Below are 24,544 nucleotides of genomic sequence, written 5' to 3'. Positions count from 1 at the left end.
AAAATTCAGCTTGTTACAACTTAAGCTCAAACAAAGACTGTTGGGAAAAATCGATGCCGAATTGGTAGATCTGAGACGAGGCTGAACAAGCAGCATGACCATCTTCAGACTATAATGGTGTCCAAAAAGTTACAAAATCACGAAAAAACACGTAAAGCTCATTTCAGGGGTGAGCAGCATCACATATCACCATAGAACTACACCACTGCATCTACACAAATAAAAGCTACGAAAATGTATGTTTAGAGCCGCGTAGATCCCCACTTGGGAATCACGACAAAATGGCCGGTAAAACGCTCTCTCTAAGGCTTACCCGAGCACGAAGGATCACAAAGTGATATAGATTATATGTGGAGTAGTCATATAAACCGTGACTCTAATGGGCGCCTAATTAAAGACATTGTATGAAGAATTAATCTTCCGCGATGACTTTGTAGGGCGCGCCGGGTAAGAGATGGATGCAGGAGCAGAGCCAGGTAGGATAGAGGTGATAGATACTAGAACTAAGCTGGGGTGGATGATACTGGGATGAAGAGGTCTAGTGTCTAGTCTAATGGTTTATGGAAGAACTGTACTATTTATAAGTGACATAATGAACATTTGTGATGAGTTCAACGTCGCGAAACGGTGAAAGCTAGACAAGTATTGCTTGAAAGACAGTTTGATTCGTGATAAGACGAGTTGAGGTTTCACCATATGGTACCACGCTCAGGAATTGCATGTAATTGATCTGGATCCATGCACAAACCACCAATGCTTGCTGACAATTTTTAACCAGATATGACGAGCAATGTCCAAAGTTGCAATTCTCGAGTATTCTATGTACAAAGTTGCAATTCTGATACTATTTGCAGTATTTCAGTTGCCTTTCACCATTTTCTCTTACTATGTTTGGCACCCTCTTCTTTACTATTGGTCCTTTCTTTTATCATACTCATGTGCATCTGGAACATATTGCTTGAGTTCTGTGTTAGTACCAAGTTTCGTCTCAATTATCATTATACTTACCAGAACTGTCATCAAGCCAGAGAACCTGGCCGCTGACATGCTTCACAGAACTGTCGGCACGGACACTCAGTTCGTATTCTCTTGTAGCGACATCGATCCCAGCAGGTTCTATACCTGCTTCTTTCAATTGTTTACGAAGCAAAGCAATATGAAGCCCCATTTTGAAATTGCGTCGGTTTGCCTCCTTACGTTCTTCTATCATCACCATATCTTGTTTCTTTTTTGCATTCAAAAAGTTAGCCTGTTGAAGTTGTAATGTTTTCAAACTGATTGCATTTGAATCATTGTTGAGTTTTTCTAATCGGATTCGATTGTTATAGTTGTCGATGGCTATATAAGCAAGAGCACACATGGCGACGACTGATGAAAGTTCTTTTAATGAACTTTCGTTATTCCGTTCATTGGTTTTGTCTTGAAAGGTTTCCTGACTTTTATTTTGTTGTGTCCCTTCCTCGACAGGTTTGGGCAATTCGGATGGTTGATGCTGACCATATTGAGGAGGCACCAGAGATGGGTTCGAAAAATGGGATGGAAGTGAATAGGGCCGTTTAAAGCATCTGGATACTCTATTAATCATTAGTGAAAAGATGCGAATGCGAGCGAAATTTGTTACCAAAACTACATCAAGTCAAAATTGGTGCATTACCTAGTATACCTATAACAGTAACTACAGAGTAATAGAACGATGATATTACACATGGTGATGTGAGGAATTAGCGTGTATCCCCGAGAATTTAGTGTCTTCTCGACTCAGCAATGACCTTGTTCATTTCTTCAACCTTTCTCAAGGCTCTCTTGTGGGTACCCAATCTCTTCTTGGCCAACTTCTTGGCTCTCTTCTCACCAGCATTTCTGATCAATTCAATCAATCTTCTCTCGTAAGGAGCCAATCCAGAAACCTCCTTGACAATGCTTCTGACAAAGTCAGTTCTCTTGGAAAGAGCACCCTTTCTGTAGGAGATCTTTGGGGCGACCTCCTTAGCGGAGACCTTGTGACCCTTGTTTAAACCAACTGCAATACCTGAATGTTAGTAACCAAGCCATAAAATCACGATGACGGAATCTAAATGTCAAGAAAAGTGGAAAAAATTATTCATGATAAAAAGGAACCAGTCCACCTCTGAAAGGAACCACACTTTCTCTACACATTGACATTGTCATTCCGTTCTTCTTCTTTCAAGCAAACCACATACCAGATTTAGCCATTATGTTCTGTAGTCTAGTGTGAAATTTTTTTCGAGTGAGAATTGAAACCTGTACACGTGAGAACACAGGGTGCAGGCAAGTAACTGACGACCTCAGGGGTGCAGCCCTACAGAACACGTGACGTATACCAATACTATTCGGTCTAGCTATGTACATTAGGCTGCAACTTTGGTAAAGTCAAAGTTGTAGCTCTCTAGTTTGTCCACGATTTCCTCGGTGGTCAAGTATGTATGGTTTCTTAAGAATTCTGGCCAGCTGATAGCCTTGTAACTGTCCCTCTTGACCTCAGGGTACAAGTATTTAAGTAACTTGTTGCGTCCAACAAACAACTTTTTGCCATCTTTATGCACATATAGAACTGGTTTCGACTCGTTGTTAACAGTAACTGGTGGCAACTGGTCCAATTCCCGTTTTTTCATCACTTCGTAGCGTAATTTCCAGCCCTTTAAACCCAAGGTCTTTACTCGAGCTGGTTTATCTTTGGTGAGGTAGTTGTCCAATCCTCCCTCCTTGGTCACAGTACGTAAAACCGTGGTGGTGACCTTGGTTTGAATGCTCTTGTTCAATGTTTCTGACCACAACTTTGCTTTAACAATGTTTGGAAGATGTGCTCTAAGGTTCTTGTTACCGGCTTCGGAACATGTTTTGGACCTGGTTCTTTGTAATCCACCGAACAATCCCTTGTTCTGGCGCTTGAAGAACATTGTTTCATACGAGTAGACCGGATGTGTCTTCTTCCTGATCGGAATGTTCAAACCCTCGGCAGAATCTCCCGCCTTATAGACGGTAGTATCAACCGGTTTCGTATATCTGAGGATCTTGTAGTATTTATCTTTGCTGGCAGGCGCCGTGACGCTGAACAGCCGGACGGCCGTTTGGAATTGCGAACCCCGTATTATGGGAGAAAGGACAGATGCCAACATGAGGTTGGTGGAGTTGTGGAAATTGTGAAAAGTGTGCGACCGCCGCTTATATAAGCACAACTTTACCAGTATAACGTGGGTGTTTGGTTTAAGTAGCCGGTGATTAGCGGTTAAGATTAAGAATTGGAAAGTGTAATTAGGAGGACAAGCTACGCGAGGAAATTTGGCGAATAGTAGATTCACCTTACAATTTAAATTTTGAATACTTGCTGCAATTCGTATTCAATTCGTTAGAATTTTTCGCGATGCAAAAGGTTCTACAAATGCAGCGCCAATCGCTTAATTCAGAAGGTGCATTGCATATATCCGCTTGCGGCTAAAAACGGAATCAGAAGGGTAAATAGAGGCTAACATAGTGCGACTTAGCATCTGCCACAACTCAGTTACCGAAATTATACACCTTTAGGAACCATTGACTTTGATAAGTTTGTATCTAAAACATGATAAACCTCACGTCTTCGCTCCGACGTCTCGGAACTCATATGCACATACTGCATAAAACCCAAGGTGCATCTCCAGCGTGTCTGCACCGACGGTTGTTATCTGGACCAATATAACAACTTTTTCTGCACCGAAACCTTAGTATTACGACCAGTGCATCTTGGCTAAGTAAGTATGACGTTTTATGATTGCAATTTGCCACGGTGGAGTGGGGAATGTAGACAGGTCATTGCGGATGACGTCACTTATTATTACCGCTAAAATCATCTGAGGCATTAAGGAGAAGTTGCCATCGAGACGACATTATTTGACAGTTATTGGTATGAATTCCGTACTAACATCTAGTCTGACGCTTCTTGTGAGTGCGCCTGTGGTTTTGCAGCGCTGAACACATTCTAGTTGTACCAGGGTTATTTCTTTGTCCAATCTTCTCCATCATCTTTGTTGGCATAATTTACCCGTAGCATTTGTCATTGGTGATACCAGGTGTTGGTACGTCACACATGCCCGACTTTCCAAAGTCATTTTTCCATTTTAGTGGTTTTCAAAAAAAAAGTCAATCTCCTACTCCTGAAATGAATCATAGCGACGGTACCGAATCGGCCTTCAATTCCAAGTTGTTGCCCAAGGGACTCAGCAGCGCCGCCCCCACAACAGCACTTTCCGACAATTCGTTGGCTTACGGCACCACTTCGTCGCATGCTGGCCACGAAACAGCAAGTGAACGTTTCTTGTATCAAACTCGTACCGTGGGCGATTTACAACATAATTACTCAAACAGCTCCTTGATGAACGAACTACATGATGCTCCCGTTAGTGGCCAGGAAACCAGCTACGCCACATCTAACGCCAGCTCACAGGACCAAGAGATGACCGATTCTTCGTCGCAGCCTATTATTATAACCACCGACGAGAGGGGCCAAAATCGTCGCCCAGCGTCCAAAAACAGCTCCCAACCAAAGGGAAGACTCAAGGTCTCCATCATAGAAGCCCATGGTCTTCTTGTGTCGTCCAATGGTTCACAGCCGTATGTTGTATGCACATTCGAAAGTTCCGAGTTTATTTCTCACGGCCCCCATTCCTACAATAATTCGCCTGGTTTCAAGGTCCCTGACAATACATATCAACATGCCCCGGTCCCGGTTGCAAAATCTCAAAAAGAAGGCTCAAGACCAACTTTATATCAAAGACAGTCGTCGAGTCAGCAAATGAACTTTGGATTCACCCAATCGGATTCCTCGAACCCAATATGGAACCACGAAGCTACGTTCGATGTGGTTGGATCAAGATCTGAGCTTGATGTTTCAGTTTACGACGCGGCCCGTGACGATGCTTTCTTGGGCCATGTGAGGATTTTTCCTTCGACTATTGGTTCTGAAGCCCACCAAAAACCTCAACTTTTGAACTTGCGTCCCAGAATCGTTGGTGAAAGAGTTGATGGACAAATCAGAGTTGAATGGAGGTACAAGTCATCCGACAAAAAACTGTGCACTCCAGATGACTTTGAGGTGTTGAGGCTTTTGGGTAAAGGAACCTTTGGACAGGTGTTTCAGGTCAAGAAAAAGGATACCGATCGAATTTATGCGATGAAAGTGTTGTCAAAGAAAGTTATTGTTAAAAAGAAGGAAATTGCTCATACCATTGGCGAACGTGATATTCTTGTACGTACGTCAGCTGCTGCTTCTCCATTCATTGTTGGCTTAAAATTTTCTTTCCAAACACCCACAGACCTTTACTTGGTTACAGACTACATGTCAGGAGGAGAACTCTTTTGGCATTTACAGAAAGAAGGTCGTTTCACCGAAGATCGAGCCAAATTTTACATTGCAGAATTAGTGTTGGCTCTTGAGCATTTACATGATAATGATATTGTATATCGTGATTTGAAACCTGAAAACATCTTGTTGGACGCCAATGGACATATTGCTCTTTGTGATTTTGGTTTGTCAAAGGCCAACTTGAACAACGATGGTACAACCAACACATTTTGTGGAACTACCGAGTACTTGGCACCCGAAGTTTTACTTGATGAATCCGGCTACACCAAGATGGTGGACTTTTGGTCTCTTGGAGTTTTAATATTCGAAATGTGCTGTGGATGGTCGCCATTTTACGCCGACAATACCCAGCAGATGTATAAGAATATTGCATTTGGCAAAGTTCGGTTTCCAAAAGAGGTATTGAGCTCTGAAGGTCGATCATTTGTGAAGGGTCTTTTGAACAGAAATCCCAAGCATAGACTTGGTGCCGTGAATGATGCCAAGGAACTTCGAGCCCATGCTTTCTTCCAAGATATAGATTGGGACTTGCTTCGTGCCAAGAGCATTCCTCCACCATTCAAACCACATTTGACTTCTGAAACAGACACATCCAACTTTGACCCCGAATTCACATCAGAGTCAACGTCAGTATTGCGCAAGAACCTCGAACTTGCAACGACGCCGTTGTCGCCGGGAATTCAAGCCAAATTCAAAGGATTTACCTATGTGGACGATTCTGCTATGGAAGATCATTTCGGCAAGTCGCACCGAATGAATACGTTTCAGCCACCAGGATCTTTCATCCCTGGTAATCCTAACCTTCCACCTGACGAAGATGTCATCGATGACGATCACATAGAAGAGGAGCCGGAAGAGAAGATGCAGATAGACGATGAAATGCACCAAATGGATGACGTCGAGTTCGTCAACGGGCGTTTCGACTTGTGATATCGGCCTACTAATTATTTTACTTCAGGACATTATAGAATTTGCCTTATGCAATTCTGGCATTAATAATGTATTTATAGACCATCTACCACCGAGTCCGGTCCTTACACCCAGTGCAACTTTCGCGCGCACTTCAAAATTCAAAGTCTGGTCCAAAAACACAGTTAAATGTCAGATCCTAGAAGAGCCGATCCGCGAAGAGGGGGCAACTACCCCGACTCAGGAGGATACAGGCAGCCCCAGCGACCCGTGAAGGAAGAAACCGGTCCGCAAATACACGATGAGGCAGATTTGGTGTCGTTTCGCAACGATGCATTGAAGCGAATGTTAATGAACCAAGAACAATTAGAAAATGTTACAACGAAATACGTACACACGTCCAAGATTATACCGCCTGGTATATGGGCCACCAGCAACAAGGAGTCTGCTTCCATGGATGACGCGGAAATGGAGAAATATTTGCAAGAACAGCTAGACAAGCCATATTTTGGAGACCTTAAATTAATGAAAAAGAAGGAAGAATTGCTCCAGAAAGAAATAGAAAATCTTGGAGAAACACCCGTAATAGGTATGGATGACCTGGAGTATACATTCCAACAGAGAGCGACTAATATTCTAGCACAGAAGTTTTCTCAAATTACCGATAAGGAGTCTTTCGAACAATATCAAAAGGAAACCGAAGAAATCTTAAAGGACATGAAGTCTACACACTCAAAAGAGTACAAGGTACATGCTCCTTACACAAAGCGTTCAGTATCGCCGCTGTCGCTTGGCATTCAGGTAGAACGAGCTCCAGATAGTTACAACCCCAAACTGGTTAATTCGTTAATTGGTCTTGGCAATGACAAGATGGAGCCAGACTATATGGATGGCGGTGGCTTCGAGAGCAACGACACCCATAAACAAACTTCAGGCTATACTGAGCCACAGGGCCAATTTTCAATCGACATACTTCAAGGCGAAAGGCATGGCTCGAACGATGACAATGCCTCAGGCGTCAATAATACCGGCACCATGATGGATGACAACATCGACTCGATGTTTGGTGGAGATAATGCTCAATCAATGCTTGACGACGATATGAACGACTTGATAAATTTTGACCAAGCCGATGACGACGATGCCATGGGAAACAACGGGTTTGATGGCGAGTTCCTCAAACTTGAGTAGCCTTTGTATAATAATCAATGTAATATATGTACCATCTTTCTTTCCCCTTTATAACCCCACCAGGGTGGGTATATGCAGGCCCGCTGTCCTGCCGCGTTGACAGGCTTCTATCGCGCCAGAGATCACCGCCTATTTGTTTCGTTTCTGTTTAGCCATTATAGGTCTCGTGGTGAATGGACGAAATAGAAAAATCACACGCTTCGGCTGATACCGAGGCTTTGGGTGGCACCTATCCGGGCACTTCTGCTATACCTTCTCAAGCCGTAAAAGCGCCTCCTAGAATACGGCTTCGACAACAGAAACTTCAGCTTACGTTTATTGGATATGTTGTGGTGCTTAGTATGTTCACCGCGCTACAGGTTCTTGGAGTGTGGTTCTTTACCCTGGGCTTTTTACTTTCTCGTCAAGTTTTACCCGATATAGCCGAGTGTACTCCCAACATGGTGGCCGCCGTTGACGATACTTGTATGCCTCCGCAGTTCGACAAAGTGGTGATGTTGGTGATCGATGCACTTCGATTCGATTTCACGATCCCAGTGGAAGACTCAGCTAATCCCGACCAACCGTCTGGTGAATTTTTCCACAACAATTTTCCCATTCTCCATGATACTTTTCTCTCACAACCCCAAAATGCCATCCACCTCAAGTTCATGGCTGATCCCCCAACGACCACCCTTCAGAGACTCAAGGGCTTAACTACGGGCACTCTTCCCACTTTCATCGATGCGGGCTCGAACTTTGACGGTGACTCCGTGGACGAGGACAATTGGCTACTCCAGCTTCACAAGCATAACAAAACCGTAGCATTTATGGGAGATGATACCTGGAAAGCCATGTTTTCCAAGTACATAGACCCCACGTTGAATTTTCCGTATGACTCTTTGAATGTAAGAGATCTACACACGGTGGATAACGGGGTACTCGAGCACATGTGGCCCCTATTAAGAGAGTCCGGGTCGAAGCAAAAATGGGACGTTTTGATCGGCCATTTCTTAGGCGTAGATCATGTGGGTCATCGTTATGGGCCTAATCACTATACTATGAAAGAAAAATTGAACCAAATGAACGACGTCATCAAGGAAGTGATGAAAACGTTGGACAACAAGACCTTGTTGGTGGTGATGGGAGACCATGGCATGGATGCCACCGGAAACCACGGAGGTGAAGCTTTAGATGAACTTGAGAGCACATTCTTTATGTATCTGAAGCGCAAATTTGTCCACAGAAAGGATAAAGACGTCTATGACCCAAGACAAAAAGGTAAGAATTATAGGGCTATCAATCAAATTGATTTAGTTCCAACAATATCGTTGCTTCTTGGACTACCAATTCCCCATAATAACCTAGGGTTCCCCGTGGATGAGCTTTTTGGAGACAGAGACTTGACCATCGGTGCATTCAAGACCTTGGTTCAAATTCAGAAATTTAGAGCTCAAACTCCATCACTATCTCAAAATGATGCTTTGAACGAAGAATACAGACTGCTATACCGTGATTTTACCGAACAAGTCTCCTCTTTTTCGACAAAGAAAACTCTTTCGGCGCTAGTCGAGAGGACAAAAAAATTTCAATACTCCTCTTTGGAGGAGTGTAAGTCCTTATGGGCTCGATTCGATTTAATTACCATTGGAATAGGGCTTCTGGTTCTCATCTTGTCACTTTCATTCATATTGACCTATTCCCGTTCCATACCTGCGGTTAGGGTCCTGACTATGTCCTTTGAATTCATTGGCTCAGTCATCGCAATGCTAATGTTAGGATTGGTTTCGTCGTTCTCAGTCTATGTTGTACTTCGTCCTTTGAAACTTAAAATCTGCCTTGCGGTTGGACTGGCAATAGGAATCATTGTCGGTCTTTGGGCCCCAATAATGGACAGATTCAGCATCGTTTGGCTCGTGCACCAGATACATGACTTTTTCGTTTTCAACTTTTCGTTTTGGTCATTCTTGGGGATTCTTTTCTCTATTTTGCATTTCTTAGTGTTTGCATCAAACTCTTTCGTTGTATGGGAAGACAAGGTTGTCCTGTACTTCATTGCCACTTTTGGATGGTGCTCTATTATTTATTGTGCTAGGTTGCCTGGCAAGGTGGATAGAATCTTGGGAATGTCTCATGGATTGACTTTTGTGATCATTTCCAGACTTGTTGGAACCATCAACTTATGCCGAGAGGAGCAGGCAGCGTATTGTATTCCTACCTTTCTCCAAGCACGGTCGTATGGGGTGATACTATTATATGTGGTGGCATTACTACTTCCACTGGTCATACGACTGTTCTATAATCTCACCAATTCGTTCCATTCTGCTGCCAAAGTGTGGGTGGGAACAACGTCCTTTTTACTTGGCGCAAATGCGCTTTATTGGACTTTTGAGTACATTGAGAGTCAAGATGTCTCATTCTTGAACTATTCTTTGAACTTTAGCATTTTCAACTCAATAAGGTTGGGCATCTCTCGCACAGTTTTATTTGTCACTTTGATTCTTGCAAACTACAGCTGGTCGAGAGGGCCCCTCTGCGTTAAGCTTGATGTTGACAATTCCATACCTGAGCAACCCAAAACCATTATCTTGGGATATGAAAACATCTACGGGTCGTCCTACTTTTTATTGGTCCTCAATTTCACCGTGGGCATAATGCTTGTAACAAAACCATTGGGTGCTGTATCGCTTTGTATGTTGGTCATACAGATCTTAACATTACTAGAAATTGCAAGGATTTTGGATATTCGCCGAAACTTGATCACGCCAGTGATTTTCAGTTTATTGGGTTACCAACACTTTTTCGCAACTGGTCATCAAGCAACCATTCCCTCCGTTCAATGGGATGCTGGATTTGTGACCACAGAAACCATCATTTTCCCATTCACTCATCTCAACATCTTCCTTAATACGTTTGGACCTTTCATCATCACCTGTCTTAGCGTCCCATTGATTTCACTTTGGGCCATTCCGCCTTCAAGTAAACCAATTACGTTGCTTTCCTACATCGTCACCAACATCACAACGGTAATTACTCATCAAAGTTTGATAGCAATCTCCAGTTTTATATTTGCTGCACATTTCCGAAGACATTTGATGGTATGGAAAATATTTGCTCCTCGGTTCATGCTTGGTGGCTTGACATTGATAGTAACAAACGTCACCTTGGTGGTGGTAACGTTGTGGTTTGGAACGGGTAAGGTTCTCACCCAGGTAAATCGCATCTTTGGTAAATAGTATGTATAATAGATCTCAGAACTCACGCATGCAAATCGTGCATTCTATCATTTGATTGCGCGATGCAGGAATTCACTCTTTAGAATTGTCTCTACCATACTCATTTATGTCGCTATTAATATGGTGCCATATATACTTGGTACTAGTTCTGGCGGCTCAGAATGCCTCTTTCACGCCACAGCATATAAGAACTCTACAAAACGAGACCAAATCTTTATTTAATCATGCATGGCAGTCCTATATGAAATTTGGATTTCCTGCCGATGAGGTCCTCCCACTATCGTGCGAGCCTTATGGCCGCGATTTCAATGATCCGTTTAATATTGTCAGAAATGATGCAATGGGCAATATTTCCCTGACTGTGCTTGACAATTTGGATACACTAGTAATAATGGAGGAATGGGACGAGTTTGAAAATGCATTGGATTACTTAAAGGCATCCAAAAACACATTGTTTGCCAAAGATACAATTGTCCAGGTGTTTGAAACGACAATTCGATCTCTTGGAGGGCTTCTTTCGGCCCATTTAATCCTTTCAGATATTTCTCAATTTCTGCAAAGATATACAAGGCTCGCAGAAATAGCTGAAAAATATGATGGATTTCTATTGGATATGGCATACGACTTGGGGAAGCGATTAATTCCAGCATTCAGAACAAAAAGCAGCATCCCGCTTCCTCGGGTCCATTTAAATCATGGTCTCAAATTGATCCCTCCATCACTTCAAATCGACGCTTGTACCTCGGGAGCCGGCTCTCCTGTATTGGAATTCACCCTTTTGTCTCGTCTTACGGGTGATCCACAATTCGAATACTTTTCTCAGGTCTCATTTTGGAAAATATGGGCGTCAAGACTGCTGTTGGGCTTAATGCCAATGACAATTGATCCTCAGTCAGCAAGATGGAAAGACGCTGTTTCTGGAATTGGAGCGTCCATTGACTCATTTTACGAGTACGCCGTCAAGTCTTCTATCATATTTAACGATTCACATATGTGGGAAGTCTTTAAATCAAGCTACAAATCTCTCTTGACTCATCTGGTACAAGGAGGTGGACCTCTCGATGCAACAATGATTTTCACCAATGTGGGTAGTAACGATGGTCAGTTGTTCACCGACTGGATTGATCTGTTGAGCGCGTTCTGGCCTGGACTCCAAGTACTCGCCGGACAGCTAAAAGACGCTGTAAAGACCCACTTATTGTACTTGCGCATCTGGGACTACTTCGACCTGATACCCGAACGATGGAACTTTAGGCTCAGCGACAAATCGACCAGTGCAGTTGCCCTAGAATGGTACCCCTTGCGTCCAGAATTCATCGAATCTACTTATTATTTGTACCGGGCAACAAAAGATCCCATGTACCTTCAAATTGGCTCTCGAGTATTAAAGTTACTCCAGACAAGATACATGGCCAAGTGTGGTCTTCATGGTGTTCAGGATATACGAACGGGTCAGATGCAAAACCGGATGGAAACTTTTGTCATGAGTGAAACACTAAAGTATCTTTACTTACTTTTTGATGCCGCTAATGAACTCTTCGTTCATAATGGAATGTTAGCTCTGAAAAGCTGGGTATTTTCCACTGAAGCGCACCCGTTATGGTTTCATGAACAGTTGGATGTTCTAGGAAAGAGAACAGACATCAATGCTACCAATTTGCATGCTCAAGACCACTTTAAGTTGAAGGAGGTTTTTGAGAAAGAACTTGCACTCAAAGGAGGTCAAAAGCGATTGGGGGCTTTTGTCAAAAAGCTGAACATTGACTTTTACCGCAAGACGCCAAACAAAAATCAGAACAGAACTATAATCCATTTACCAGCTGTATCAACTGTTGATCCATATGAACTCAAATTTGCAACTTGTGAAGTAATAGCCTTCGACAAGATGATCGAGTTTCCTGCCTCCCATTACTATGAATTGGAGAATCTCTTCGAACTAGATTGGAAATTTCAAGGTAGCCTTTCAAGACCACCATATTTATCGCAAAATCCATTGGACGGTTCTTACATTGAACTTGACCCCGACTTTTTCAGCCTATTTTCCATGTCAAGAACAAATTTGCAAAGTCGGCGAGCAGCGTCTACTCAGATCTACGATGTAATAGTTGGAGACGTTGCTGGCATTCAAGAAAAGGAAATTTCGATTTTCAAATTCAAACCTTCTACTGCTGTGGATGAAGCTGTGGTTTTGGAAAACGACCTATGGATCCCAGATTTGACCGCCATGCGCATCCGAGTCGAAGTTCTCGAGGCAGGTAATGTCGATATCCATAACAATGTTCTAACCCAGGAGTATATTGACAGTTTAGCCGACATCACGGCTGATGTTGATTATCAAGATCCATCCTACGATGTTACCAAACCCAAAACGGCACTTAGAGTGACAAAAGTCAATGGTATCTATGTCAATTCGGGACTGATTGTTTGGACTCATCCAATTCATGATAATACAGGGGCACTCTCCATGACTGATCTCGGAAGAGTTATGATAGAAGGTAAAGTTGTGGAGAATATGATGGTCTTGTGGACCGATCAAGACTCGTAGAGGTGCCTGCAAAAAGTGACAATGTCTTTTTGACAATGGGAAAAAACTACAAAAGAGTCAATTGAACATACTACAAGAGCCCGAAGTCATAAAAGGAGTCATAGAAACGATTAGTCACATCCGTGCAACCATGGTGGTGGTGCTTTTCGGCTATTGGCGGACCTGTGCGTATCAGGCGTATATAAAGGAATGAGTCAATGAAAATTCAAGATACGCAAAAAAAAGTAAGTACCGAGAGAAACAATCGTTGGCAGGGGCTCTAATAGACACTTATAGACATATAGAACCCATCTACAGCCACCCTGCTGATTAATAGATAATTTTCATATCAATGAGCTTTTTCAGACTGTTTAAATTTGCCAGTATTTCCCGCTGCTCCAAATCTTTGTCTTCGACTAACAAAAGGAACATCATGACTGCTGGATTAGATGCCTCCAAATTGGAGATAACGAAGGCGGAAAACTTGAAACCAATGTTGCCAAACGACCAATTGGTGTTTGGTAAGACGTTTACTGACCATATGCTTGAAATCGAATGGACCAAGGACCAAGGATGGGGAACTCCAAAAATTTCTCCTTACCACAACCTCTCGCTTGATCCCTCGGCTGTCGTGTTTCACTATGCCTTTGAATTATTCGAGGGTATGAAGGCTTTCAGAGATGCCGAAGGTAAAATCAGACTTTTCAGACCTGATATGAATATGATCAGAATGAACAAATCTGCCGCTCGTATCACTTTGCCCACATTTGACGACGAAGAATTGATCAAATTGATCGAAAAGTTTGTCCTGGTAGACGAGAGATTTGTGCCAAAAGGTGAAGGCTACTCTTTGTACTTGAGACCTACTTTGATTGGTACCACTGCTTCATTGGGTGTTAGTGCTCCCGACAGAGCTTTGCTTTACGTGATTGCCAGTCCTGTTGGACCTTACTATGCTACAGGATTCAAGCCTGTCTCCTTGGAAGCTTCTGAGAACCTTGTGAGAGCTTGGCCCGGTGGTGTTGGAGACAAGAAACTTGGTGCCAATTACGCTCCATGTATCAAGCCGCAATTGGAAGCTGCCGCCAGAGGTCACCAACAGAACTTGTGGTTGTTTGGAGAAGAGGGATATGTTACCGAGGTGGGAACCATGAATGCGTTTTTCGTTTTTGAGGCTGATGGTAAGAAAGAATTGGTTACTGCTCCATTGGATGGAACTATCTTGGAGGGTGTCACAAGAGATTCTATCTTGGAGTTGTGCCGCGAGAGATTGCCTTCATCTGAATGGACTATCTCTGAACGTCCTTTCACAATCAAAGAGGTGAAAGAGAATGCTGACGCCGGAAAATTGGTGGAGGCATTTGGTGCCGGTACTGCTGCCATTGTCTCTCCTATTGGCAACATTAGCTGGAAAGGAAACGAAATCAAGGTGCCTGTTGGAAGTGAGGGAACCGGTGAGTTGACCAAGACCGTCCTTGACTGGATCATGGGCATCCAATACGGAAAGGTGACCTTCAAGAACTGGTCGAGAGTCGTCCAGTAATTAGCTACTAGCTCTACAATATGAAAATCAGCTCTACTGACATTAAAACTGGCTCTAATATAGCTTCTTTACTTTCGCTCGATAGCCGGCAACTTTTCAATCTCACCGATTATGTAGTCCCTTTCTTCGATTAAGTTTCGATCATTGAAACTACTGAAATCAAAACTCTCGAAGAAGGCAAGAAAGTTGCCACGATTTCGTATGAGAATATCCTGGATCTTTTGCGACTTCTTTGGTTTGGCAACGAAGAATTTGAAGATATGAAATCCTTCGATTCTGAGATTTTTCAGTTTATCGCTCAAGAGTAGCATCACCAACTTGAGGTTATTTGTGTCGTCAAAATACTTGTTAAGGAAATATTGGTTCTGCCGTTGTAAAACCAACTCCGCCAATAGCCGTACGCTTTGCCTTTTCGTTACGTAGTTATCACACTGAATCAATGTGTTAATGTTGGTTGTGAAACGGTCGTAATTGTTGGCAAGAAAGTCAGACACTATTTTCTTGTGAGTGGTGAGTATATCATGAAATGTCGTGTAGGAGTCCGTGGCTATCTCGAACACTGGACTTTGCATATAACGAAAGTAATTCCAAAGAAATGGATGGTCAATGATATACTTATTGACGTCTTCGTACTTGATACACTCACGAAGAATTTGCCCACACGCAAGAGCCACTTCGTCGTTTTCGGGACCCTTTAGGAGCAACACGAGGATCTCTGGTTTTGTATTGACCAAGTACCCCACAGCCGGCACGGAACTTCCCACCTGTCGTCGCAAAAGGGTCAGAAACAACGCTACAACATCCTTTCGGGAATCGAAGTCCAAGTGCTTGAGTTTGTAAACAAGGTAATAAAGGCAGTCAGAATTGAGGATCTCTCGTGACAACGCAGCAACCAGTTCGGGTTGTGGTTCATTTTCATCGTCACCATAAATGACTACTTTGATCTGTTTCAAATAGCGGCCACATTCATCCTGGTATCTTTTATAGTTGTCCAGCGATGACGACAACTTGGAAGACTGCTCGGTGAGGGCTCGGACGAGCTCTTGTGGCGTTTTTGGGTTTCTTTTGAAAAGAAACGCCATGGTTGATTTGCGAGCTTCAGAGCCACAAACGTGAAATTAAAAACGAAATGGGTATTTTAGCTCGGAAATCGTATGACGCACTCACAAACACCTGGTATGTGAATTCCGGACTCAATATTTCTTAGTCAATGTGGCGCACACTTAGACGGCTATTTCCACCAAAGTGATCCTAAACCTTACCGTGGCAGTTTATGCAGGAAGTGTTGAAGTTGCAAACCACGGCATACAGGATGCAATCTAGTTGCGTCGTTGCCATAGTATCGGAAAGGAAAGCAGAACTAAAACCTCAAAGAAAGTTACAGTTACATAAAGTCTGCACCAAATTTGCACCAAATATGGTTTCTTATATTGGAATCTGGAATGCTGTTTCGGTGAATAGAAGCAATCGTCCCATTCTCGAAGATGGAGAGCATATCGTTTACGTCAAAGATAAGGTTGGCGTGTACCAGGGACAACAAAAGATACTCAATCGGCAGATAGGAAGACTATACTTGACGAATTATCGAATAATATATGTCGATGAGGCAGATCCGTTGATGTCCATGAGTATTCCCATATCGATTGTGGAGTCTTGTGGCATCATTGATGGATTTCTTCGATCCTCGGCAAAAGTTCGAGTCAGCTTCAAGCTCGATGATTCAAAGGGACAACCAGAACTTATCTCTCAGTCGTCAAAATCGTCAATAATAGACTGGGTATGCCAGATATGTTCATTTAATAACCATTTGGATACCAAGACAGATCTCGACCAAGACTTTCCACGCTGCACTTCGTGCGGAATACCCCCGCTGCGTACACTTATAGAAAGCTTAATTCAAGGAAAAAACAACGCTAAAGTCGATACTGAAACTCCTAGAGTCAGAGATGACCAATGCCCAAAATGCACTTTTATCAACCACCCTTCGTTACGATACTGTGAATTATGTGGATGTGAGCTCAAGTCGACATTGAGCAAGAGTCTCCAGCAGAAGTTGCACGCTGATGATGCGGGAAGTACCAGCAATATTGCAGGATCTGAAGAACAAGCACATTTGAACATTCGATTAGAAAACGATCAAGAGACATATTCTCGTAGCCCCCCTTATGTCAAGTTCAGTTTTCGGGCAGGTGGGGAACAGACGTTTCATAAACACCTCAATGAGGTCCTCGTTCAAGACCGATGGAGCCGTCTAGAAGCTGCTGGAGCTATTAATAGAGACGCAAAAAAAGTTGATCCAGCCCAAAAAGTGCAAAACACTATTCATGGTGGCGGGATTCACGGACTCGAGCAGATCGGAGAGCAAAGAAGACAGGAAAACGAGACGGTTCTCAGCAGCTCACTCGAAGATTTGGATCAGCTCATGCATCGTGCCCAAGACTTAATCAAATTATCGACAGCATTTCAACCGCTTATCAAGAGGAAGGTCGCATACAAGTCAATTGTACCTCCTCTCAAGATCAAAAAGTCATCAGGACTATATCATCGAGAACTCGCAAGACATATAAGTGAGTATTGTATTAGTGGACCACTTTCGAAAAAACTGTCAATGATCAGCACCCAAGACCTTTTCGCTACTTATAACCGGTATTTGGTCATGACCCAAGGGTTTGGGCTGGAGTTATTAGCACCTTCAGATTTGCAAAAAGTACTAGTTTTAACTGAAGAGTTAAATTTGCCCATCAAGGTCAAAGAGTACGAGAAGAGTGGTTTAGTAGTAATATGTTCAAGAGGTGCTTCACTGTTTGGAGTCAAGGACTTTTTACTTCAACGAGAAAGAGAGTTTGAGCTTGCAAAGCGCAAGTTCGAAGTACTTACGGAAATGGGGTTGGGCGATAGAGACGACTACATGAAAAAAATGTATGCCCATTATAGTGGCTCATCTACTGCTGAAATAGCTGATTCGTTTAATTGGTCGTACTCAATTGCAATCGAGGAGGTGGAAACAAGCGTCAACAGTGGAGAAGTCGTTGTTGATAATAGTATTCTGGGTACCTTTTATTTTGTCAACCGATTTTCGATTCCAGAAGAAGACGTTCCCTCACAACTGAGAGAGGAAATCTGGGACACAATCCAGGAAGAGTTGGCAGAAGAACAACGAACAATCACTAAAACATTAGAGGAACCCAAAGCCGACTATTCGACGCAGCAAGTATCGAATGGGCCAATGTACTCGGCGAGTGCCAATTACGTAAACCTGGCGTTAGACGACTTGCATGGACTCAAGTTTTGAGCCCCAGTGTCTGGATTAGGCAGGTTTTCAAGCGCAATTTGCAATTGTGGGGTTTGCATCTGCATTATCGGGATACGGGCCAGAAGCATAATTACGGCGCACCCGTGGCGATTTGAAGTTAATATTTTCAAGAATATGATATGATCTCAAGAATTGAGAATTGTCTTGTAGTATCTGCTGCGATACTACAACCAATTACATGACACCATTAATCGATTTATCACGTGCTTGCGGTTCACGTCAAAAAGTCCCTGCATTCTATGGCCCCTCCATAGTAATTGATAAGAAACGCCCTGCTTAGGTAATGAGTGATAACGGCCAAGTAGCGGCCCGAAAGCCGCGCGATGCTTTTATCATAGTAGCTTATCGATGAAGCTAATCTTAACAGATGCATTGGCAAGTATATAAAGAGGTGATGTACCCCATGTTTCCTCATCGACTACAATGGCTATTTCATCTTATATTGCTCTTCCTCAAGGAGCTGGTTATGCCGTGGTCTTAGGACTTGGTTTCGTATTTGCACTCGGTATGATGTTGACTACTTTTGTATTGAAACGTTATAACCGAGAAATCATGACTGCTGAAGAGTTCACTACTGCGGGAAGATCGGTGAAAACGGGTCTTATTGCATCGGCCGTGCTTAGTTCGTGGACTTGGGCTGCAACTTTATTGACTTCTACAACTCAAACTTATAACAATGGACTTTCCGGTGCATTCTACTATGCTGCTGGAGCCACTTGTCAGATTGTTTTGTTTGCTTGTTTGGCTATCAAGGGAAAGGAAAGAGCTCCTGGAGCGCATACTTACTTGGAAATCATCAAGGCAAGGTATGGAGTAGCTACTCACCTTGTGTTCTTATTTTTCGGATTTGCAACCAATGTCTTGGTCACAGCCATGTTGCTTAGTGGTGGCTCTGCCGTGGTCAATGACTTGACAGGAATGCATATTGTGGCTGCTTGTTTACTTCTTCCATTAGGAGTGGTTATTTACACCCTTTTCGGAGGTATCAAGGCTACTTTTCTTACAGATTATGCCCATACAGTGATCATGATTATTATTATCATGATTTTTGCCTTTACTGCGTTTGCAACTTCGGACAAATTGGGATCGCCTGGTGCCGTTTGGGAAGCTGTTACTCTTCTTGCTGAAACACAACCTCGTGAGGGTAATGCTGGAGGATCTTATTTGACCATGCATTCCAGATCAGGTGGAATTTTCTTTGTTATTAACATTGTTGGAAACTTTGGAACTGTGTTCCTCGATAACGGTTACTTCAACAAAGCATTTGCTGCTAATCCTGCCGCTGCTCTTCCAGGTTACGTCTTGGGTGGATTGGCTTGGTTTGCTGTTCCAATGTTAACCTCAACTACTATGGGTCTTGTGGCCTTGTCTTTGCAAGATACTCCCGCCTGGCCCACCTACCCTAACAAAATGACTCCTGCAGAAGTCAGTGCTGGATTGGTTCTTCCAAATGCTGCTGTTGCAATGTTGGGCAAAGGTGGTGCCGTTTGCTCTTTGTTAATGGTCTTCATGGCATGTACTTCTGCCATGTCTGCCGAGTTGATTGCCATCTCTTCGGTCTTCACCTATGATGTCTACCGGAGTTACATCAATCCTAAAGCCAGCGGTAAGAAGTTGATCTTCATGTCGCACTGTGCTGTGGTTGTGTTTGCCTATGTTATGGCTGCTTTCGCCATTGGATTATACTACGCTGGAATCGGAATGGGTTACTTGTACGAGCTCATGGGCATTATAATTGGTGGAGCTGTTCTCCCGCTGGCTTTAACATTGTTGTCGAAAAATCAGAACAAAGTCGCTGCTACTTTATCGCCAGTTTTGGCCACAATTTTGGCCATTATGTCGTGGTTAGTTTGTGCCAAGAAGAAGTTTGGTGCTGTCAACGTCGATACTACTTTTGAGGATGATGCCATGCTTACAGGTAACGTGGTGGGCATTATTATCTCCCAGTGGGTATTTGTTCCCGTAGCTTACAATTGTCTTCAAGCCCCAAAATTTCGACTGGCTGATTTTGAAATCCATCACTAGAGTTGACGAGGAAGAGGAATTGATTGCCGCGACCGAAGTGAACGACGCTGATCCAGAATACATTCATCCTGTGAAATCACAAATTACAGTTATGGCAACCGAGATTGCGGACTCTCATGAAGATCGATTAGAAGAGGAAACTAAAAAGTTGAACAAGTCGTTTAAGATTGCCGCCGTCATTTGTGTATCATTGACGTTATGTTTGGTGATTTTGTGGCCCATGCCAATGTATGGCTCCTCGTACATTTTCTCCAAAAAGTTCTTTACGGGATGGGTTTCGGTGTTGTTCATTTGGATTTTTTTCAGTGCTTTCATGGTTATTGTGTATCCCATCTGGGAAGGTAGGGATGCAATTGCCATCACTTTCAGAGGTATCTACTGGGATTTAACTGGTCAAGGGTACAAGGTGAAGCAATGGCAAGAGTCCCACCCCGAGAAATTGCATGCGATTCAATCTCAAGTCTCTGCAAGGTTGTTGGCCATTAGCCAAAGCAATGGAGTTGTGGAAGGTAAAACACTCCAGATGGTATCTACACCCCAAGACATATCGATGAGGAATTGGAGAAAAGGAGTAATTTATGGTAGATGATAGAGTATTTATTTGTGGGATGAATAAGAGTATTAATTGAGAGGTAAATATTCGTATCTTACTCACATGACGATTGAGATACTAGGTTCGCGGTTGGAAACGAGATAGAGGTTGCGAAAGCCCGGGCCTTAAGTCCTTTTAGTAGCCAGTTTAGGTTCAAGTATCTCAGCACTATCTGATTGCGGTGCTCCTCATTTACCCCACACCCCACCTTATCGCACTTTTTTGCAGCCTTGATCCGCAACCGGCGGATCCTGATTTCGCAGGTGTGAAAAAACACACCTCGCTATCGAATCTGACATCTATCTCCCGCCAATCACCGCGCGCGTTCTCTATCATCTGCTTCCACACAGGACAACGGTCTGTATGCAGGGCAATCGCAGATTGGCAGCCGCGGGAAGTTCTAAAACGGGCCGTCGGTCGGCGGAGCGGCGTCGAGCCCGACCAAATCGGGGATCTCCGTTCGATGCCCACCTGGAATCTGGGTACTATATATACCTTGGGGAAGGCATTTTGGGATTTGCAAGTGACACTTTACCTTCGATTGGGATTTCGAGAATAATACCATAATCTATCAAAACTACACATTTCATTAACTTACCTATTCAACATTCAATCACGTCTGCTAGAGAATGTCTTACATAGGTTTCACCGTACAAGAGTGGGTCAAGTACCATTTTAACTCGACTCCCAACGAGTCCTTTGCAACTCTTTGTGAATTGCTCGAATCGCAAAATGCCGCACCCAAAGATCCAGCTTGGATCTCACTTGCAACCAGAGACAATCTTGAACACCAATGGCATTTTCTTCAAAGTAAAGCTGATAAGCACAGTCTTCCACTTTACGGTGTGCCGGTGGCAATTAAGGACAACATTGACGTGAAAGGATTTAAAACTACTGCTGCTTGTCCTCTGTATGCCTTTGAGCCCAAAGAAGACGCTACCACTGTTAGGCTCTTGAGAAATGCCGGTGCTATAATCATTGGTAAGACTAATTTGGATCAATTTGCAACCGGATTGGTAGGAACCAGAAGTCCCTATGGAATTACTCCCAATACTTTCAATGACAAATACGTCGTTGGTGGTTCTTCTGCTGGTTCTGCTTCGGTGGTGGCCCGAGGAATCGTACCAATTGCTTTGGGAACCGACACCGCTGGTTCTGGAAGAGTTCCCGCTGCTCTCAATAATGTTATTGGTTTGAAACCAACCAAGGGTGTCTTTTCTTGTGGCGGAGTGGTCCCAGCATGTAAATCATTGGATTGTGTTTCGATCTTTTCGTTGAATTTGCAAGATGCTCAATTGACATTCAATTTGATGGCCCACCCAGATACTGAGAACGACGAGTACTCCAGACCCATGCCAGATAACCCTCTTGTTTCGTTTCCCTCAACTCCAAATGTGCTTGTACCAACTGATTTATTGTGGTTCGGAGAAACTGAGAACCTCAAATTGTTCAACAAGGCTGTTGAATTTGTCCAAAAGACTGGTGTCAACATCAAGTCCTACGACATTGAACCTTTACTTGAATTAGCTCGATGTCTTTACGAGGGACCTGGGGTTTCTGAACGATACGCTGCTATCAGAAAGTTTCTTGACACCAATCCTCCAACTGATACTCTTGACCCTACTGTTATGAATATAATCAAGGGTGGAGCCAAGCATTCAGCCGTGGATGCCTTTGAGTTTGAGTACAAGAGACAAAGAATTTTGCAGCAAGTGGAAGAAATTATTGGACGATATTGACGTCATTGTGGTTCCAACAGCTCCATTGACTCCAACCATTGCTGAAATCAAAGCTGACCCAATAAAGGTCAACTCCAAGCAGGGAACTTACACCAACTTTGTCAACTTGGCAGACTTATCAGCTTTGGCAGTACCAGCTGGTTTCCGTGCCGATGGCTTGCCATTCGGAATCACGTTCTTGTCACACAAATTCAACGACTATGCATTGCTCGAATTTGCTTCCAGATACATGAAGCAATACTCCCAGGTGCAAAGAAGATTTGCTGGCTGTTTGAAAGACCACACCTCGACTATCAACGACAATTTGCTTGCACTTCCAAAACCCAACTTTGATTCCCAAATAAAACTCGCTGTGGTCGGAGCTCACTTGAAAGGATTCCAGTTGCACTGGCAATTAGAAAAGTGCCATGCTACATTCATCGAGTCTACGACGACATCCGCTTCGTACAAGCTTTACGCTTTGCCAAAAACCGGACCAGTTCAAAAGCCAGGTCTTCGCAGAGTAGCTACAGATGGTGCTGAGATTACAGTCGAAGTCTATGCTGTACCAAAGGAATATTTTGGTCGTTTCATTAGCATGGTTCCAGAGCCATTAGGAATTGGTTCTGTTCAGTTACGTTCTGGAGAATGGATTAAGTCTTTCATTTGCGAGGAAGCTGGCTACAATTCACCTGGAACAACCGATATCACCAAGTTTGGTGGCTGGAAAAAGTACCACGAGTATCTCGAGCAAGAATCCAAGAAAAACAAGAAACCATTCAATTCCGTCTTGGTTGCTAATAGAGGTGAGATAGCTGTGAGAATCATGAAGACATTGAAGAAATTGAACATCAAGTCCATCGCGGTATACCTGAACCCCGATAAGTATGCCAAACATGTGCTCATGGCAGATGTTGCTGTTCCATTAAACGGAGTTTCTGCAGCAGAAACTTACATCTCCATTGACAAAATCATTGACGCAGCAAAGTCTACAGGAGCCGAAGCAATTATTCCCGGTTATGGTTTTTTATCTGAAAATGCAGATTTCTCTGATAGATGTACTAAAGAGGGGATTGTATTTGTTGGACCTGCTGGAGATGCCATCAGAAAGTTGGGATTGAAACACTCGGCGAGAGAAATCGCTTCTGCCGCTGGTGTTCCGTTAGTTCCTGGATCCGGTCTTGTGAAAGATAGCAAGGAAGCTAAGGAGATTGCTGCAAAGTTGGAGTATCCAATTATGGTCAAGTCTACCGCCGGTGGAGGTGGTATTGGTTTGCAGAAAGTTGACTCTGAGGCTGATATCGAGAGAGTTTTCCAGACTGTGCAGCATCAAGGAAAGTCCTACTTTGGCGACTCGGGAGTATTTCTTGAGCGTTTTGTGGAAGACGCTCGTCATGTGGAGATTCAAATGTTCGGTGATGGTTACGGTAAAGCCATAGCTTTGGGTGAGAGAGATTGTTCGTTGCAGAGAAGAAATCAAAAGATCATAGAAGAGACTCCTGCGCCCAATCTTCCTGAAGCTACCCGGGCAAGGATGAGAAAAGCAGCAGAATCATTAGGTGCTACAATGAACTATAAGTGTGCTGGTACGGTTGAGTTCATTTATGATCAAAGAAGAGACGAGTTTTACTTTCTTGAAGTTAATGCCAGACTTCAGGTTGAACATCCTATTACTGAAATGGTTACTGGTCTTGATTTGGTGGAGTGGATGTTGTACATTGCAGCCGATATGCCACCTGACTTTGATCAAAAAATCACCGTAACTGGTGCCTCGATGGAGGCTAGATTATATGCTGAGAATCCTGTTAATTTACTTCATGCCATCCCCAGGTCAATTGACCGAGGTCAAGTTTCCAGCTGGGCTAGATTGACGTTGGGTAGAAAAGACCACGTTTCGCAGAATACGACCCACTCTAGCCAAATCATTGTTCACGGTAAAGATCGTGATGACGCTTTGCGCAAGTTACGTCAAGCTTTGAACGAAACAGTTGTCTATGGGTGTATTACCAATATTGACTACTTGCGTTCGATTGCCGATTCCAAGATGTTTGAAGAAGCCAGAGTAGCTACGAAAGGTGTTGGACTCTTACAAGTATCAACCTACAGCATTTGAAGTTATCAATCCTGGTGCTTATACTACCGTCCAAGATTATCCAGG

The 24,544-nt window shown here is 43.4% G+C and overlaps 13 protein-coding genes across 13 annotated transcripts; 10 read left to right on the top strand and 3 right to left on the bottom strand. All coding sequences in view use genetic code 12, as the record gives it.

The window, feature by feature from the left end:
• Positions 1–988: 988 nt before the first annotated feature.
• PGUG_02464 (uncharacterized protein) lies at positions 989–1,585 on the bottom strand (the record flags this gene model as incomplete). Its single annotated transcript, XM_001484685.1, has 1 exon — positions 989–1,585. One exon carries the CDS (start codon positions 1,583–1,585, stop codon positions 989–991), a length of 597 nt encoding a protein of 198 aa, XP_001484735.2.
• A 784-nt stretch (positions 1,586–2,369) lies between these two features.
• On the bottom strand, positions 2,370–3,137 carry PGUG_02463 (mitochondrial 54S ribosomal protein bL28m; the record flags this gene model as incomplete). The annotated part of the gene is made up of 1 exon (XM_001484684.1): positions 2,370–3,137. One exon carries the CDS (start codon positions 3,135–3,137, stop codon positions 2,370–2,372), a length of 768 nt encoding a protein of 255 aa, XP_001484734.2.
• Positions 3,138–4,081: 944 nt separating this feature from the next.
• Positions 4,082–6,286, top strand: SCH9 (serine/threonine protein kinase; the record flags this gene model as incomplete). The annotated part of the gene is made up of 1 exon (XM_001484683.1): positions 4,082–6,286. One exon carries the CDS (start codon positions 4,082–4,084, stop codon positions 6,284–6,286), a length of 2,205 nt encoding a protein of 734 aa, XP_001484733.2.
• Positions 6,287–6,454: 168 nt separating this feature from the next.
• On the top strand, positions 6,455–7,456 carry PGUG_02461 (uncharacterized protein; the record flags this gene model as incomplete). Its single annotated transcript, XM_001484682.1, has 1 exon — positions 6,455–7,456. The coding sequence occupies one exon, from the start codon at positions 6,455–6,457 to the stop codon at positions 7,454–7,456; it is 1,002 nt and encodes a 333-aa protein (XP_001484732.2).
• A 173-nt stretch (positions 7,457–7,629) lies between these two features.
• Positions 7,630–10,671, top strand: GPI13 (mannose-ethanolamine phosphotransferase; the record flags this gene model as incomplete). Its single annotated transcript, XM_001484681.1, has 1 exon — positions 7,630–10,671. The coding sequence occupies one exon, from the start codon at positions 7,630–7,632 to the stop codon at positions 10,669–10,671; it is 3,042 nt and encodes a 1,013-aa protein (XP_001484731.2).
• A 106-nt stretch (positions 10,672–10,777) lies between these two features.
• On the top strand, positions 10,778–13,216 carry PGUG_02459 (alpha-1,2-mannosidase MNL1; the record flags this gene model as incomplete). The annotated part of the gene is made up of 1 exon (XM_001484680.1): positions 10,778–13,216. The coding sequence occupies one exon, from the start codon at positions 10,778–10,780 to the stop codon at positions 13,214–13,216; it is 2,439 nt and encodes an 812-aa protein (XP_001484730.2).
• Positions 13,217–13,547: 331 nt separating this feature from the next.
• Positions 13,548–14,738, top strand: BAT21 (branched-chain-amino-acid transaminase; the record flags this gene model as incomplete). Its single annotated transcript, XM_001484679.1, has 1 exon — positions 13,548–14,738. One exon carries the CDS (start codon positions 13,548–13,550, stop codon positions 14,736–14,738), a length of 1,191 nt encoding a protein of 396 aa, XP_001484729.2.
• A 68-nt stretch (positions 14,739–14,806) lies between these two features.
• HYM1 (Hym1p) lies at positions 14,807–15,820 on the bottom strand (the record flags this gene model as incomplete). The annotated part of the gene is made up of 1 exon (XM_001484678.1): positions 14,807–15,820. The coding sequence occupies one exon, from the start codon at positions 15,818–15,820 to the stop codon at positions 14,807–14,809; it is 1,014 nt and encodes a 337-aa protein (XP_001484728.2).
• A 191-nt stretch (positions 15,821–16,011) lies between these two features.
• VPS36 (ESCRT-II subunit protein) lies at positions 16,012–18,030 on the top strand (the record flags this gene model as incomplete). Its single annotated transcript, XM_001484677.1, has 1 exon — positions 16,012–18,030. One exon carries the CDS (start codon positions 16,012–16,014, stop codon positions 18,028–18,030), a length of 2,019 nt encoding a protein of 672 aa, XP_001484727.2.
• Positions 18,031–18,474: 444 nt separating this feature from the next.
• Positions 18,475–20,076, top strand: PGUG_02455 (sodium:solute symporter family protein; the record flags this gene model as incomplete). The annotated part of the gene is made up of 1 exon (XM_001484676.1): positions 18,475–20,076. One exon carries the CDS (start codon positions 18,475–18,477, stop codon positions 20,074–20,076), a length of 1,602 nt encoding a protein of 533 aa, XP_001484726.2.
• A 91-nt stretch (positions 20,077–20,167) lies between these two features.
• Positions 20,168–20,665, top strand: PGUG_02454 (uncharacterized protein; the record flags this gene model as incomplete). Its single annotated transcript, XM_001484675.1, has 1 exon — positions 20,168–20,665. One exon carries the CDS (start codon positions 20,168–20,170, stop codon positions 20,663–20,665), a length of 498 nt encoding a protein of 165 aa, XP_001484725.1.
• Positions 20,666–21,297: 632 nt separating this feature from the next.
• On the top strand, positions 21,298–22,407 carry PGUG_02453 (uncharacterized protein; the record flags this gene model as incomplete). The annotated part of the gene is made up of 1 exon (XM_001484674.1): positions 21,298–22,407. The coding sequence occupies one exon, from the start codon at positions 21,298–21,300 to the stop codon at positions 22,405–22,407; it is 1,110 nt and encodes a 369-aa protein (XP_001484724.2).
• On the top strand, positions 22,337–24,499 carry PGUG_02452 (uncharacterized protein; the record flags this gene model as incomplete). The annotated part of the gene is made up of 1 exon (XM_001484673.1): positions 22,337–24,499. One exon carries the CDS (start codon positions 22,337–22,339, stop codon positions 24,497–24,499), a length of 2,163 nt encoding a protein of 720 aa, XP_001484723.2.
• Between the last annotated feature and the right edge of the window lie 45 nt (positions 24,500–24,544).

The sequence above is a fragment of the Meyerozyma guilliermondii genome, genomic scaffold (assembly GCF_000149425.1).
Source record: "Meyerozyma guilliermondii ATCC 6260 scaffold_3 genomic scaffold, whole genome shotgun sequence".
NCBI classification, from domain to species: domain Eukaryota; kingdom Fungi; phylum Ascomycota; class Pichiomycetes; order Serinales; family Debaryomycetaceae; genus Meyerozyma; species Meyerozyma guilliermondii.
Note: the sequence above shows the minus strand (reverse complement) of the source record. Positions and strands in the feature narration are given on the sequence as shown.